This window comes from Nicotiana tabacum, chromosome 2 (assembly GCF_000715075.1).
Source record: "Nicotiana tabacum cultivar K326 chromosome 2, ASM71507v2, whole genome shotgun sequence".
Lineage (NCBI taxonomy): Eukaryota > Viridiplantae > Streptophyta > Magnoliopsida > Solanales > Solanaceae > Nicotiana > Nicotiana tabacum.
This window is the reverse complement of record NC_134081.1, coordinates 97,550,324-97,566,198: the sequence shown is the minus strand read 5'-3', so window position 1 is coordinate 97,566,198 and position 15,875 is coordinate 97,550,324. Positions and strand designations below refer to the sequence as shown.

Sequence of the window (15,875 nt, the reverse complement as noted above, 5' to 3'; positions counted from 1 at the left end):
TTGAGCTGGTTTTAGGATTTAAAAATTTGCTAAAATATGAATAAAATCTATAAACAAACGGGTATTTTTCAAAAAAAAAATTGAAAAAAATCTATGGCCAAACGGGGTCTTAATAAAGGGTAAACCTGTCCTATTTCTAATAGTGGAGGGGAAGTGTTGAACCTTTTCCGATTTGGAAACATGCACCAGGACTCGAATCCGAGACGTGGGAAGAGCAGTCTCAAGGTTCAGATATTTCAATTAAAGCAATTGGAAGGACAACTGGGGCACTTACACATCACATCTTCACAGAAACCGTACCAGTGCACGACTCACTGTTTATGCAATAGTGAACTCCTCAGACCCTATCTATATGTCACCAATTTTACAAGCCAGAACTTGGGATCCTTTGGGATAAGAGAAGAGGCCCATGCAAAGTTGTAATCAATACATTGCTTACTGCTTAGTAGCTTAAACTATATATTACATAAAATCAATCAACAATGCTGATTAACAACCAATTGCAACATGCTAAATTTATATTGTATGAAAGCAAAACTTGGAATTAAGCATCGGTGATGATCAGAGGCACATTCAGGATTTGAAGTTTATGGGTTTCTACAGCAACCTCGAGTAATTATACAATAAGTAATTGGGTTCACAATCAAATATTTATGGATATTTAGTGAATTTTTCAATACGTATACAAGATTTGTGCAAAAGTTACTTGGTTCATGGAAACCCACACCTACTAAGATGGATTAATTTGACTGATGGTCATCCAACTTATCATTTATTTCACAAAAGTCACTTGACTATTTTTTATCACTTAAAAATCGCTCAACTTTACCTTTGTAACTTAAAAGTCATTATAGTTCAAAACCTACAAAATATCCAATAAAAAATATGATCATCCCGTATCTGTTTGCCCGCACCTTGGTTATTCCACATAATATCTGCTACTTCTGTCACTACAAGTACTAGGTAATTGAGCAATATGCATCAGGGCTTAAAAGAAACCATCCAGCATCTTTTTTATCTCTTGCTAGAATTTGAACGTGATTTTCAGCCATTTCATCGACTGCTAAGCAACAGCTAGCCTTTGGTGTTTTAATGGCAATGGTCCTCAATCATCATGCAGATTATAAGGATTAAATATACACTTTATAAGAAATTTTTTGGTGAAAACATCTACTTGAAAGAATAAAAAAATACAACAAACCTACACTAGTGAAAATAGATAATGAAATGCCACAATACCTATTGCAGCCACAAGAAAGAATGATATGTTATATTCAGATGGAGCTTCAGATTTCTTAAATGGCTTGGTTATGGAATTATTAGTGTTGTTGCTCCCACAGACTCCAACACCAATGAAGACTGCATCTGCTTCAGATGGACTTAAACACAACCCTGGATTACCACTAAGGTTCAAATTCCTACCTAACCTTTTCAAGAAACTAGAATTAAAAGGAACCACACCTCCCAGAAAATTCCTGCTCAAATTCAAGTGATATATGTGTGAAAGACTGGAAAATCCAACTGGGATTTCCCCTGTCAATTTGTTATTCTGTAATGACAAGGTGGTTAAGTTCAAGAGCTGTGAATAGCTTGCTGGTATTGTGCCTGAATAACCAGAGCCAGCAAGTCTTAATTCTTGGAGTTTCTTCAGCTGACCAAATTCTACTGGTAATGGTATGAACATTGGATTGTCATCCATAAGAAAATATTGCAAACTCAGAAGCTTTGCTAATCCTTTAGGAAACTTCCCACTTAATTTGTTGTTACTTAAAGCCATGAAACTCAAAGAAGGCAAGTTTTCAGTGCTCTCTGGAATACTTCCAGTAAATGCATTGGAGCTCAAGTCCAGTTTTTGGAGCATACCAAGTTGGCCAATTGTGTCAGGGATTGGCCCAATGAACTTATTGTAACTCAAATCAAGGCCTACAAGATTTTGGAGATTGCCAATTTGGTGTGGAACTTTACCTGTAAGCTTATTGTAGCTCAAATCAAGATGTACAAGAAAGCTCATGCTGAAGATTTCTACTGGAATTTGTCCAATTAAACTGTTCTGTGACAGTGTAAGAACTTGAAGCGACTTTAGTGAAGAGAGTTGAGAAGGGATAGAACCAATGAGTGCAGGGTTTGATCTTAGACTCAGCTGCTGAAGTGAAGAGCTGAAAAGTCTGTTTCTTGAAACAGATATTCTTGTTTTACTGTGTGTGAAGCATTGGATAAAGAAAACAGATTCCAGATTTGGGAGTTGGAAAATAAGATTAGGGAATGTGGCTGTAGGCTTGCATGTTGGGTTAGGACGTGTGCCAAAATCAAGCCTAGTAACATGGGATTTATTATCAAAACCCTTTTTGCACCCAATACCAAGCCAAGATGAACTTAGTTTACAAGGATATGGGTGTGAAATTCTCCAGTTTTGATCAGAGGAAACAGTTTCCATAATCTTGAAAAGAGTTTCCAGCTCATGAGGATCCATGTTTGTTGACTGTTGATTGGTGGAGACACAAAGGGTAGAAAGAAATGAAATGGACATGATGAGCAGTAGAAGCAGAGGAAGAGAGAGTGAAAATGAACAGTACATTGTGTTGAAGTCTGTGAAAATATGTTCAGTTGTAGGTGTTATATCTGGTTTATTAAGAACAGAATCATTTTTAAAAAGGCTGTGTATGTATGGGGTTTTGGGGTTTGGTTTCTTTGGCCAGGGGAGAGGGTGGAGAATTTGGTGGGGTTGTGAACTGAGTGCAATGTGATTGAATGATGGGTGAGGGACATGATATTCAGTGAAAAAATAAATCCTAGGTAGGGTCAGAAAACTCTGAAAACCATAGTGAGGGGAGACAGAGATAGAGAGAGTGGATGGAAAATAACAGAGAATATGTTTTCATTTTCCTAGGTTTGTTTTGGATGGACCACATAGAAAACATATCAAAATGTAGGAAACTACACAATTTTAGGTAGCTTCATTTTTTTTTAATCAACACTAATGAAGACATGGCTTTGCAACTTCATTCTCCAATCTTGCCTAAATTGAGAGATGGGCCAATTCCTAAACCCTGTTATCAACTATAGCTTTTTTTTCTCTTTTTGGCACTTTTTTCTTGATTAATGTAAGCATCTTCTCCAATCGTAGACAGTTTAGATTAACAGATATTAGTAATATTACTTGTTCATTCCCTCCATAAAATCTGATGCTCAATGACATTATGGCTTGTTTGACACATTGCTTGACTCAATTTCCAATGGCTGCTACTCTGAAATGATAAAATAAAGGGAGAGAAGAAAAAGAAACAGTATTATATGATATAAAACATTCAAAGCAAATTCCTTTTACACCTAAATCTAGAGCCTAGACAGACGCACGAGTTCCTAGTTTCCTTAGGTAACTAAGAATCAATTTTAACTTTTAAATAAAAGAGAAAGAGAGAGAGAGAGAGAGAGCATGAAACAAAAGGAAGAAATTTTTACATCTTGGTGAGGTAAACAGTAAACTGACTGGTAGTTGGATTAGAGACCTACTAAATTCTCCCAAATTTACCCACCCAGTCTCTGTACGATATTTTGGCAAAAGATGTACAATGAATACCTGTTGGAAATGTTAGATTTCAGTAAAAATTACAAGCAAACAGCAAACGGTTAAATTTCAGTAAAAAATACAAGCAAATAGCAGACAGATGTCATTAAAATTACAAGCAAACAGCAGACGGTAACATCTTGTAAATCAAGCTCTAACGCAAACGGTGAAAAAATGATTCCTCGACATTGGCCACATGCACAAGTGCTAGATTGCAGTGAATTATCAGTGACCTATTAACACCTTTTTTTTTCAAGAAAATATCTCAGTTCATTGGACTGATTCAGAATTTACAAGAGCTCGATTGCTCAACTCTTAATCGCTTCTTTACCAGCTCAAAGCATCGAACCTCGTCAGAACTCAGCTCGAACTTATCTACGCATGGAGAAACTTGAATGGCACCAAGGGACTAAGTTGAATGTTTTGTAGCAACACTTGCTCGCGTGGCAATTTACTACAACGCAGCACCTTTACAAATTGATAGAAATTTTGCATTCGCTCATTACAAGCTGTTATGTATTATTATTAAAGAACCAAAAGCCAGGAAATGCTAGTGACCAATGACCAGTAATCTGGCCACAGGCACAGACGAATGACAATCCAATCATCAGACACAAGTTGTTACACATAGCTGACAGGTGAAATTACGGCCTATTGAATCAAGAAAATAGAAAAAGGAAGGACCAAAATTTCAACTGATCAAAGCTCCCAGTTTGGACATTCTAAGAGAAATGAGAATTGCGACAATCTTAAGCAGAGGAATATAAATAATAGAAGGGACAATCCACCAAACATCTTACACAGCATTGTTATTGTAGTGAAGCGTTTACACCTTAACCCAAGTCTTTCTGTCCACACAAAACAAACGAGGTGAGGATCCTCACCAGCTGCGGGCAAGTCAGGAAGTTGTCCAAAAAGTGACACCGCAGATAATTGGATGTAAGTACTAACTCTTCTGCCTCCTGATGTGCATGCACTTGGTCAGTGAGACAAAAGGTTGCATCAATTGTAATACTGCAAGTTAGGTTTCAGGGTTTAAGAGAACATTCGAAGGAAGTTGTTCGCATAGGCCATCGGCTTGACATCAGGATGTGGCTGCATATTAATGCAAAGCAATGAAGATGCAAAGATTAGTCCAGTCTTAAGCTTAAACTGAGCCAACCCATGAAAGGTAGAGAATTTTTTTTATGTATTTCTAAACGCATTAGTATCAAGGAGTTAAAAGAACATTTCAAAGATAAAAGCCACTAACCACTGCTGAAAAGGTCACAACGTTTGGCTTCATATCGGGAGCCTCAAACCGTATAAAAGCACCCTTGTTACCCATCTGCAACATGCAAAGCAATTGTGTTTGAGTATATTGATTAAATGATTTCCATCCACATCAAGGGAACTTCATATAGGAACAAAACCATGCGTACTGAGTAGTACGAGCAGAAATTATTTACAAATTTCAGGATACTCGCTCTAATTGAAAGACAAATGTATAGATAACACACTTCAAGCTATCAGATTATCCTGTCAGATTTAATCACCACTTATGTCTCAGAAAAGTAGCAGATAAAATGACTATATGTACTCTAAAATTATATTATGAGCAATATACAAAACTCACAATGCTTTGGTGTATCAAGAAACTCCAAGGAACATGATACCATGCCATTTACCAAATATGCTCACAATGGCATCCACAAAATTGCCGACAAAGTCGATAATATCAAAAAAAATCCAAATCCACCTAGAAACAGAAATGCCCCTAGAAGTTCTTATCGAGCATTAGAGTACATCCTTCTGGAGGCACATAACATGATTTGTTGTAATTTCAGTTACTTTTTAATGACATTTCCCATAATTTTAATATCCTAAATGAAGCAATAAACTACCAGCTGATTCAAGTGCTAAAGGCACTATCTCTTTGGGCTGTCCTCAGGCACAACTTCAAGGCTAAACTTGACCGACAATTGCAGAACTACAAAATCTATACATGGAGGAAACTCGGTAGAGGTTTGGATGAAATGTTACATTTCATCTAAAGGCAGCTTTTAACTAGAAGGTTTTCTTTTACTTGCAAATTGTGATTTTTATTGACCTTAAGTTGCATTGAGCTCAAATAGGTTCCTGAGGAGAATACGTAGAGACAAATAACCTGGTCACAGTAATTTGGAGCAGAAAACACTGTGATGAGCTTGCCGTCATGCTCAATCTCATAACCTTCATCCTTCACTTCATGAGAACGGACCACTAAATCTGCAAGCATGCACACTTGTCAGCATCGAATATATGTGGTAATATACATCAAGAGGACAGAAATAGACTGAAATGTCAATTCTCTGCATTGTCAAATAACAGAATAGGGGAGAAAGGAAAAGATAAATACCTAGATTATTTTCCTGCAAGAATCTTTTAGTTATATCTGCCCCGAAAGAAAGACCAACACCTCGTTTACTAGGTCCTCTACCAGGCTGAGGTTGTGGATCACTCCATAGCAATTCACACATTAACCCTGAAGGAGATCAAACAAAGCCCCAGTTATTACCTAAAACAGCTTGGTCATGTTACTATGCCTGACCAAGGTAAGAAAATATAAATAAACAGCAGTAACAAGTCAGGAAATTTTTTATTCTTTATGAGAAACAAGTCAGCAAATTGATAGTAAGTATCAAAAAAGTAAGTCAATAAATCAACTAGTAAATATGAAGCATAACTGGAGAAAGATCCATGTTGCTCGGCTGACAAAGCATGGATTAAATAATACTCCAGTCTGGACTGAAACTGTCTCTATTAAGCATGTATCAACAAAGTGGCGTGCGGGAACAATGTGTCAATGATAACCACCAAGCAAGTGAGAATGGACAGTGTTTTATATTACAAACTTGTTGGCATGCATAGTTTATCCTACCTGTTGTTTAGGAAAGTTAGTCAGATAACTAATGGAGCATCAAGGATCTCAGAACAGAGTAATTAGCAGTTGTGCTACAAGCAACAATAGCATATTGAAAGGCTAAACAAAAATACTTCTCTACTTGCATTACAACTTACCCTCCTCCGGGGGCTCACAAAACCGATCGATTGTTCTAATATCAGAAAGTTTCACACCATCAACACTGAAAAGACCTCCATGAACTACAAAGACTTTCCCATTTATGACATGAGCCAAAGGCAAGCAACAGAACACTTCTGCAAAGAGTTCCACAAAGGTTTCACTTAACTTAGATCTGACCTCGCCCTCAAACCCATATATCTTGTTCATGCTCTTGCTTTCATGATTTCCTCTTGCAAGGTATATAGCTGAAAATTTGAAGCTGTTAGCAAGATACACTTGGCCCATCTAAACAACTCTAAAATCAGTGATAAACTCACTGAATCAATGAAAAAACGAATTACTTTTAAGGTCATGCTAGCAGAGAACTGATGGAAAAAAATCATATGTAAACAAACAAAATCTTAGCTTTGATCTAAGAGCTTAATGTATTGCAATATCAGAATGCTCAAACAAAAGCATTAAGACACCACTTATACCTACAAGGGGCCCAAAATGGCACATTCACTTGTTAGCTGACTTAGCTCTAGTTGATGTACCAAAAAAAAGAGAAAAACAGAAAATGAGTAATGGAAAAAAGAAAAATGACTCAAAAAGATTAGTAAGGTTAAGGCAAAAAAAGAGGAGATTGGAACTTGTATCCAGAAAACCTTTAAATACCACCTGATACTAAATGGGAGTAAGAATATAAAAGAACCCGAGCTTACAGCACTGAAGAAGAATGAGAGCAAGTGGTCTACCTGATGGACACATGCACTTGAAGGCAAATAATGTCAATATGACCTCCAGAGAGAAAGACCCTCTATCAACAAAGTCACCATTGAACAGATACGGATTGTCTTCGGAAGGAAACCCATTGAGCTCGAAAATATTTAGAAGGTCATAAAACTGCAACAACAAAAGTTTAGAGCCATGTTGAGACTTATCACCAGGAATAAAAAGGAGTAAGTCATTCAGCCAGCACAAAATTAGAAGACCCAGCAAAATGTATTCTTACTATATAAACAGCAAGGAGAGTAAAGGACTAAATGCTACATCCTGCAGGCTGCAGCACATATCCAAAGGCACAAACAAGTTCTCTTTAGGATCTGTTCCTTATTTGAATCAGAAAAAACTACTGTTTTACCTAATCTTACTGGCCAATTATTTGTTTGTCAAATATTTTTCCAGTTAGCTTGACAATCACACAAGCAAGCCGAATTTCATTCACGAGACCAGCTGTGGTGCCTGTAAAAGGAGTTCACAAGCCTATGCTCAGGTTGAACAAATTAAACAAACGCTGGCAATTCTGATAAAGGTAAGTAAGTGAAGCAAGGGAAAACGACAGGAGGAGGTTGAGGGTGAATAATGACGAAAAGATACACTTTATGTAGAGGTTTTTGGTACAAAGATTTGGTGAAGAGCGTAAAACAACCGAAGGTTGGATGGTCTGGAAGTGGGTCAATCACAAATGGTTGTCTACAGCTAAAGTAGAAAGGTTTCTTAAATTCCCTTCAAAAGGGGAAGCCGGCCATCTTACCAAGCAAAGAGTGGCATTTCAAAAGGATGGAGTACCTCACTTATCAGGGAGACAGTTCAGAGTTGGTGTTGGATAGCGCCTGGATTAGTCTTGTGGGCTTGCCAGCTCAGTTCTGTAGCCCGGGGATTCTGAGGGTTGTCGGACAGGCCAGAGTGTTAATCAAAGTTGACAAAGAGACAAGATTGAAATTTGAATAGAAGGTTCGTGATACTGTGTGGAAACCTAATACAGGCTCCTCCCCACCTTCTACCAAAATTAAACTTCAAGAGCTTTTATTTTATAATGTTCCTTTCTGAGTGGAAAGAGAAGTGCATACTAAATATGAAGGTGACCCAGTCTGGTAAGAAGGAAGGTGAAGAAGCTTCTCCCAAGTAGAGAGGAAAAAACTGAGAGGTGGGCCCACTGAGTATGTCATCAGGGAAATCCAAATTCGGATTTCAGTGAAAAAGGGAAAAAGGGATGTATCGGCCGTGCGACAAGTATAAGAGGAAGGGACTGCGGTTCAGATATGGTAGATAGGCCTTACATATTAAATCGCATGAGCGCTAGAATTTAGCTCACGAAAGAGCTCTAATATTTAATTAGGGAGGGGGGAGGGTAGACGAACAAATATGATAAAGGGTAAAAGCCCACAATCTTTAATAGGTTCCAGCGCCTTAAATTTGCTTACAGGTTGGAGCCACTCAGAGCCCAACTTTTCTGGCAATAGGAATGCACCCTAAAGTTTCTCCAGAGAGATTGGTGAACCAAGCAGCAAAGTTTGAAAGAAACAACAGTTTCCTGTTTTAGCTATTCTTGCATGTAATAGCACAACTAGCAAGCACCTTAAAGTTCTGGGGCTTTCTATAAATGCATGTTCCTTGGTTGATATCATTTGATGGCATAACAATCTTGTGCTAAAGGGCAAGGTGAAACTGGAAAAACAGAACAAAGGACAAGAAGTAAATGACAAAGATGACAGCAACAAGCTTTAAAAAGGCATCCGTCGTCAGGATATTCATTACCTGACCATGTACATCACCACATACAGTGAAGTGTTTCCCTTCGGGGACAACAATGTCAACAAGGGAGGGCAACGCTCGCAACATTTCTCTTGTTTGCAGAACTACTTGGTAGGCATATCTATCAAATAAGAGCAGCCATTGAAAGATAAAGAAGCATGTCAAAAATTAAAGAGAAGATTATGACCACATAAACGAAACATACCTTTTATGTAAATTCTTCTGGTTTTTGAAGTCATCCAGCATCTTCTTTACAAAATCTAATGTTACAACATCTCCCTCTATCCTTGCACCAGTATATTGAGGCTCCACTTCTACAATTTAAAACACCAAACCAACATGGTGAATTCATGTGCAGCAAAGGCAGCAGATTCTGATTCATTGAATTAGATGACGTATAGGCAGTACTAAACTATTAATAAAGCTTAAGCCATTGACAAATTGCCAGTTCCCCAACACAGACTCGTCACCAGGAGGTCTTACCACATAAATACAAATTGTGGAGTGGAAAAAGTCTCACATAAAAAATGGAAAACCTGAAAACATTTTTAAGGGAAAATGATCACACAGCCACTAGGAGTAAACAGCGTTGGCACATAAAAGCAACGAAGAATCAGAAGGAAGAAGAATCAGAACATGCTCAATGTCCAAATCCCCTAAACGAGTCTTTACTAACATATCCAAACTGTAATGGACGAGGACCATCAAACTAGCAATTACTGCATACATAAAGCTAATGCAGTAAATGCATAAGGCAACAGATGAATGTCCTCAGCAAGGGGCAGTTTAGAATTCTAAGCATGAAGTTCAAAATGAGACCTACATGGCAAAACACTGCTGTGTTACTTCACGCAGAGAGAAAATCTACATTCCCCACACAATACAATAACAGATGTGACCCAAGCATTGAAACGCATCACGGTAATGATGGGGTGAAGACTGTTAGCTGTTCCGACTAAAGATATACTATTATCTTACTATATTTTAATGGTTAGAAAGTAAGGGTGCTGTGGTACTCTAGGCGGTACAGTTAAGCCGGTGATTGATAACCCACCTATAATCGGGTAACAAAGGTGAATAGTTAACATCATACCATATGGCCATAGGAGAAGGGTAAAAGAATCAAATAACTACTGTCAACACTGAATATAGGGGGAGGAAAATGTTTTTCGTTGGAATACCATGCTCCTGGCAATTGGATACATAGAACATAGCATCAATTAGACAGGAACAGCCTTTACTCAAAAAGCAACATAACGCAATGCAACATAAATTAAACTACGAGCATTTGGTTCAGTTTGCAGCTAGTCCTTTTTTAGCTATTCCCTGATTCTGATGTATATCCTTTTTGGAACTACGACTGACTTGGGTTATTTACTTGTTGGCTTTTTTTCTTAGAAAGGCTCAAACCTAATTCAAGTGTTCGATTCTTGGTATCATTGTAGCGAGCCCACCGAAATGTTAGCAAGACCATCATTAAGGCTGCCAAAGCTGCTGCTGCCACCGCTGTGGCTGCCTTAGTCCCCATATATACCACCAGTACTGCCATTAGTGCTGCTGCCGCTGATACAGCAGTTACTTTGGTGGAAACATATGATGAGCCAGGGCCAGACCCTATAAGGATGAAATAGGTAAAATCGTACTATTAACATTTACTTTTATAAGAACGAAAATTATATGGACTAACATGAAAGGTTGAAAGTTGACTAAGCTTAAAGGTCTTTTATTTTAGGTTACTAAGTTTAAAGATCTTTATTTTGTCCTGTTATTTAAAATGAAAATTTATTGTTGAATCATCTAAGGGGCAGTCCCATATCAATTCAAATGGTCATTTAACTAAAAAATTACTTTAGTAACTAACATTTGATTTAGAGGGTTCCGTATTTCCTGAATTGGTCAGGAGAAGTGAGCAATGGCTCAATTAGAGTTAATTAGTCGGAAATGCATCCTTAACAACATCTTGTTATGTTCTTATATTCTTACAGAAAGTAATGAAGCAACATATCATCATCTGTAATGAAACAAGGATGTATAAAAGATCAAAATGATTTATCTTTATTTTGTTATGGTAACTTCAAATGGAGCATCTGAAAGAGGCGTGTAAGAGATAATTCGACAATTCCTACCATCTATCATCAGCAAAATGATGTCTGTGCACAACACAAATCTCTTTGACAAAAACAATCTAACCTATACCCTATAGACTGAGAAGTGAAGATAAATAGCATAACTAAACTACTGATGCATCAGGCTACACAAAAATGCGCAAACTCCTTCTAAGCCCTACTGATAAATAGAACTCATGACAGTAAATTCACCATTTTAAGGATATTGAGCAATTCCCATTTCCTCAATTAATGGATCAAATGTGTATGGCAACAAGCAGTAGTAGAAATTAAGAAAGGAGAGGGAAAGAAGCCTTTTTCCATTATAGTAACCATGTTCCATGCACCTTGCAAAGTGTAATGACACGTAAAAAATTCACCCAACAACTATAGTCATAGATGAAAGCAAGATAACTTCATACAAAATCCATGCTAGGAAGAAATTTATTCCGAGACCAGCTTGGAAGAAAGATCAGCTTGGAGCTGTCATACCTACGGTGTGATAATCAATAAAATCAGCTACTGAACGTCTCTGAGATTCTGGGACAGAAATAGCTTCTTCAAATTTTAGCTTCATGACAGCTTTCTCACATTCCTTCAATTTCTTGGTCGCATCTGGGTCGTTTGGACATAACTTCTTGACCTGAGTGAGAAAATAAAGAAACAGGTCCCATAAATTAGCAGATAGGTAAAACCTTCCATATGCTAGACCTAGAGAAGATAGGGGCATCTTCTGCACAAAACAATAAGGCAGACTTCAAAGAGACATGCAGACAACATCAGAGCACAGTGCACATAAAATGCAGAGACACCCAAGAAACCCACTTGGGAAACAAGACCATATAGTTAAGTTTTCCAAAATAGTGTCTACTTTGCGACCCATAATAAAGAATAAAAAACTTTCAATAATCCCTACTGAGACAAAAAATAATAAATTGATACGCTTTATCATAGGAAATCAGCAGTCCAAAAAGATTACTTGATATTTCTTCCAGTGTCCAAACACTAAAATTGCGTATGTATGTGTGCAATGTGTGTGTGTGTATATATTGCTTAGATATCAAGTACCGTTTTGGACTAATGTTTTTATATGTATCATATAGAGGAATTTTTATATGCGGTGACTAAGCTAAGACTAAAATTCAGTGTTGTGATACACTGCGAATAACCCAACTAGCAGTTCCCCCATTCGTCGCCAAATGCAACACCCTATGTTGCTCGGACTAGGGTGCGTGTATCCGATCCGGATGTGGATCTAGAGGTGTGGATCTAGAGGTCGGATCATTCATAATCTAACTTTTAAGATTCGGGGGTATGGATTCAAGTACGGATACGAGTGCAGGAATTCCACTAAAAATAATTCAAAAATCTAAAATTAAATCTATAAATATATCCAAAGTTATGAGAGATATTATCTGGAAAACTTATAGGCAACAGAATGCAGCCAATAATTCAATCTTTCATTTTGGGAATTTCTCAAGTTGTAGGCACTAATAGGCAGCAGCTAAAATTCAATCTTCCATTTCTAATTTTTCATCAAATTTGTCCATGGTTTATGGTCAAAGTATCCGATATCGATTGACCACACCCGGTACGAACCCTACACCCTTACTAGTACCAGTGTCGTGTCGACACGGGTGCGGCGGCTAAAATGAAGAGTCAGTGCAACATAGAATAAAACAAGCTGTATATTTTTACATGGACTAGAATCTCTCATAAAAGAAGGTTTGATATACATATGAATTCGGTCTTTTCCACCATTGCACAAACCATCAAAAGAACAAGTTGCTAAGACAATCCTAATGCCAAAAACACCTAAGGAACTAACTCTGAGTTTTAGAGCTCTATTGTGCACGGGTAAGTTGATGATGTCACAAAAAAAAAGGCACACCCCAAAAGTAAATCTGAGTCAAAGCACTTAAGCTGCCAGTCAAAATTAAACATTACAACTGTGAATTTACTTCTACACCTATTCTCTGGCTCACCCAGACTACTAAGAAATACATCAAATAACATCGTGGTGCATTCCCTTTTTTTACCCTATTTTTTTGGTGATTAAGAAAATTGATAAAGCATGCAATATCAGTATGTATTTTGCATGTGGTGCTAATATCCTGAGTAAAAGATCAGCTTTAGCATTCACTTTAGCCGTTATTTGCACTATGCTTTCTTTCTTATATCTTTGCCTTATATACTCTTCCGTAAATTTTGCCTTCTAATTCCCACTTTAGCTGATCCAGTAGTTAGAGAAGCAGCATTGCTCAATACTTTTCCATTTACCAAACAAATTCCTTCTTGCCAATAAATGAATATCTCATAACTATGGACCAAAAAGACAAGCCAGACCGGCACAAACTTACTGTTGATGACTTTAAACTAGTTGCAATTTAGTACAAACTCTGACCTATTTTGTTCTTCTATGTTGACTTTCACCAACATGTCATTGCACATGAATCTGATGTCAAATGTTGTTAGTATTTCCGGATAACTTATCTAGTACATCCGGAAGTAGCTAGAGCATAGAATTGGCAAGAAACCTAAAAGGTCACAAATGACATAGTGACGTACAATGTCAATTATCATTTTCTCTTCTAATGTTCTACCTATTTCAACAAGCAATGTTCTTCTCGACGCATTCCTTTGTACCTAATTAAAGCTTTAAAAAAATAATACCCAAGCAATTTGCAGCTGATATGACTGAAGAATTACAAAAAATAATACTCCACCAACCTGTTGAAAATCCTTGAGAGCGTCTTTGAACTTCCCCATTGCCAAATATGCCGCACCTCGCCTATAATAACCCTTCAACCCCAATCAAAACTTGTTAGAAATTATATCAAAAAGAATAACAAAGAAAGCACAGTTTTTTTCCCAATATTTTCACAATTAGGAACTAAACCTTTGAATATTTAGAGTCAATTTCAATAGCCTTAGTTGCATCCTGTATTGCGCTGCCATATTCCTCCAATTTGGTATGAGCAAACGCACGATTAGCCCAGTACACCGCATTCTCACTGTTCAATTCAATCGCTTGTGTGTACAAATCAATAGCTTGCGAATACTTGTGCCCTAAAAACACATTTGAAATCGAAAATATACTTTTTATTTGGAATTATGCATAAATGGGCACGCAGTGTAAAAAAGGAGGCTAAAATCAGTGTTATTCTTTTACCTTTGAATGCTTCATTTGCGAGTTGCTTGAGTTCCTCAGCTCTAGAGGTGTTTGATTTCTCAGTTTCCATAGTGGGCATAATAAGGGGGTACGGAGGCTAGTGTTGTTATGTGCAATCACAATACATGAACTTTCATGAATATGGCGTTTGTGTGTGTGTTTGGGGGTTTTATCAAAGAAGATTGAAAGACTTTGCTCAGTGCTTTCTAGCCCTAGTTTATAGTTCCGGCTCTCCTACTCATTGTTATTTTCTACTATACTTTAAAATTTTATTTTCAAATATGATAGTCCATTTTGAGTTGTAAATGGTAAAAATATATATATGGTGTTCGGGTAGATTTATTCGTATTGATTTATCATTCACCATAGAAATAATGGATAACTTTGCCAACAAATGTTTGAATAAAATTGCAAGAATTCATATTGGTATAAGTATGTATTAAATTTTTTATATATGTATTCTTCATATAATGGAATTATTTTTATTATTTTTGTTAATGGTATCGAATGAATTAGATGATATGTTATAGTTGTACAAGATGTATTTTGGTAATTGTCTGAAGGTTTGAGATGCACCGTATTAAAAGAATTTAATGATTTTTAAAGAAGTGTTGTTTTGACAACTAATGTTGCATAACATTCCCATATAATAAAATAAATTAAGATCAAAACTTCGACATCTCTTCTAATTACTTAGGAGTGTTTCATGTGTGTGTGCACACACCAATACTTCCCTGGCTTGTTTTATTTTGTTAAATATTAGTACTATATACTTTTTGTATCATATATTTGAGTTTGAGTTTTCATACGCATTATATGGTTGTATAAAGTATCACATCATTTATCAAACAACTACCACCTTAATGTATTAGTAAAAATAATTTTCTTTTAACCAAATAAGCGAATAATTATGTGTATTTGTACACCTTATGTATTCATAAATTTTATGTTGTCTCGAGAGGAAAAAAATTACTCCAATAATATGTGTGAATTGTGATGTATTTCTTATTTTTTATTGATGGTAATTGATACTTTAACGAGATTAATTTCTCGAATTTCATTTGTTACAAGGTTACATAATCACTAAAGTTGGAGTAGATGGACTTGTCTTACACCAAGTTGGGAAGAAGAAAATATACTCGCTGTATATAGAGAAATATATTTTCGACGTTGTCATTTTAAAATGACCGAGAGTTTTGCTTTTTGAAGTGTCAATCGCATAGGGCGACTAGGCCGAGTCAACCTATAATCCTCCACTGGTTGGATTAATGTTTCATCCAATTAGAAATGATAACAAAATGCATAAGTCATTAAAAGGAGTTCTAAAATACATATACATATTGTACCACCTAATTACCCTATTTCCCTTGTGGGGGAAAAAAGAAACATTATGTAAGGTACTACTAACTCTAAAAAGAGGAAATAGTCGAGCTACAAGAAAAATTTCCGCCGCTACCTATTTTAGTCCACTAT

The 15,875-nt window shown here is 36.7% G+C and overlaps 2 protein-coding genes across 3 annotated transcripts; both read right to left on the bottom strand.

Moving 5' to 3' along the window:
- Nucleotides 1–795: 795 nt before the first annotated feature.
- LOC107825345 (uncharacterized) lies at nt 796–2,708 on the bottom strand. Its single transcript, XM_016652194.2, has one exon. It carries the CDS (start codon nt 2,573–2,575, stop codon nt 1,202–1,204), a length of 1,374 nt encoding a protein of 457 aa, XP_016507680.2. The 5' UTR covers nt 2,576–2,708; the 3' UTR covers nt 796–1,201.
- Nucleotides 2,709–4,233: 1,525 nt separating this feature from the next.
- Nucleotides 4,234–14,693, bottom strand: LOC107825344 (serine/threonine-protein phosphatase 5). 2 transcript variants are annotated; one of them, XM_016652191.2, is made up of 13 exons: nt 14,403–14,693; nt 14,130–14,299; nt 13,961–14,032; nt 11,723–11,873; nt 10,536–10,739; nt 9,331–9,439; nt 9,129–9,246; nt 7,346–7,493; nt 6,605–6,853; nt 5,943–6,068; nt 5,712–5,812; nt 4,818–4,892; nt 4,234–4,660 (listed from the first exon to the last, which is right to left on the bottom strand). In XM_016652191.2, exons 1-13 carry the CDS (start codon nt 14,479–14,481, stop codon nt 4,601–4,603), a joined length of 1,662 nt encoding a protein of 553 aa, XP_016507677.1. In that variant the 5' UTR covers nt 14,482–14,693; the 3' UTR covers nt 4,234–4,600. The 2 variants fall into 2 exon arrangements, with proteins under 2 accessions (XP_016507677.1, XP_016507679.1); XM_016652193.2 differs by lacking the exon at nt 10,536–10,739.
- Nucleotides 14,694–15,875: the final 1,182 nt, after the last annotated feature.

Excerpts from the sequence above, each read along its gene's own strand:
- LOC107825344 (XM_016652191.2), bottom strand. The coding sequence starts at position 14,481 with ATGCCCACTATGGAAACTGAGAAATCAAACACCTCTAGAGCTGAGGAA. Across the intron at positions 14,300-14,402 it reads CGCAAATGAAGCATTCAAAG|GGCACAAGTATTCGCAAGCT; the intron begins GTAAAAGAATAA and ends ATGTGTTTTTAG. Across the intron at positions 10,740-11,722 it reads TATTGATTATCACACCGTAG|GGTCTGGCCCTGGCTCATCA; the intron begins GTATGACAGCTC and ends TCATCCTTATAG.
- LOC107825345 (XM_016652194.2), bottom strand. The coding sequence starts at position 2,575 with ATGTACTGTTCATTTTCACTCTCTCTTCCTCTGCTTCTACTGCTCATC.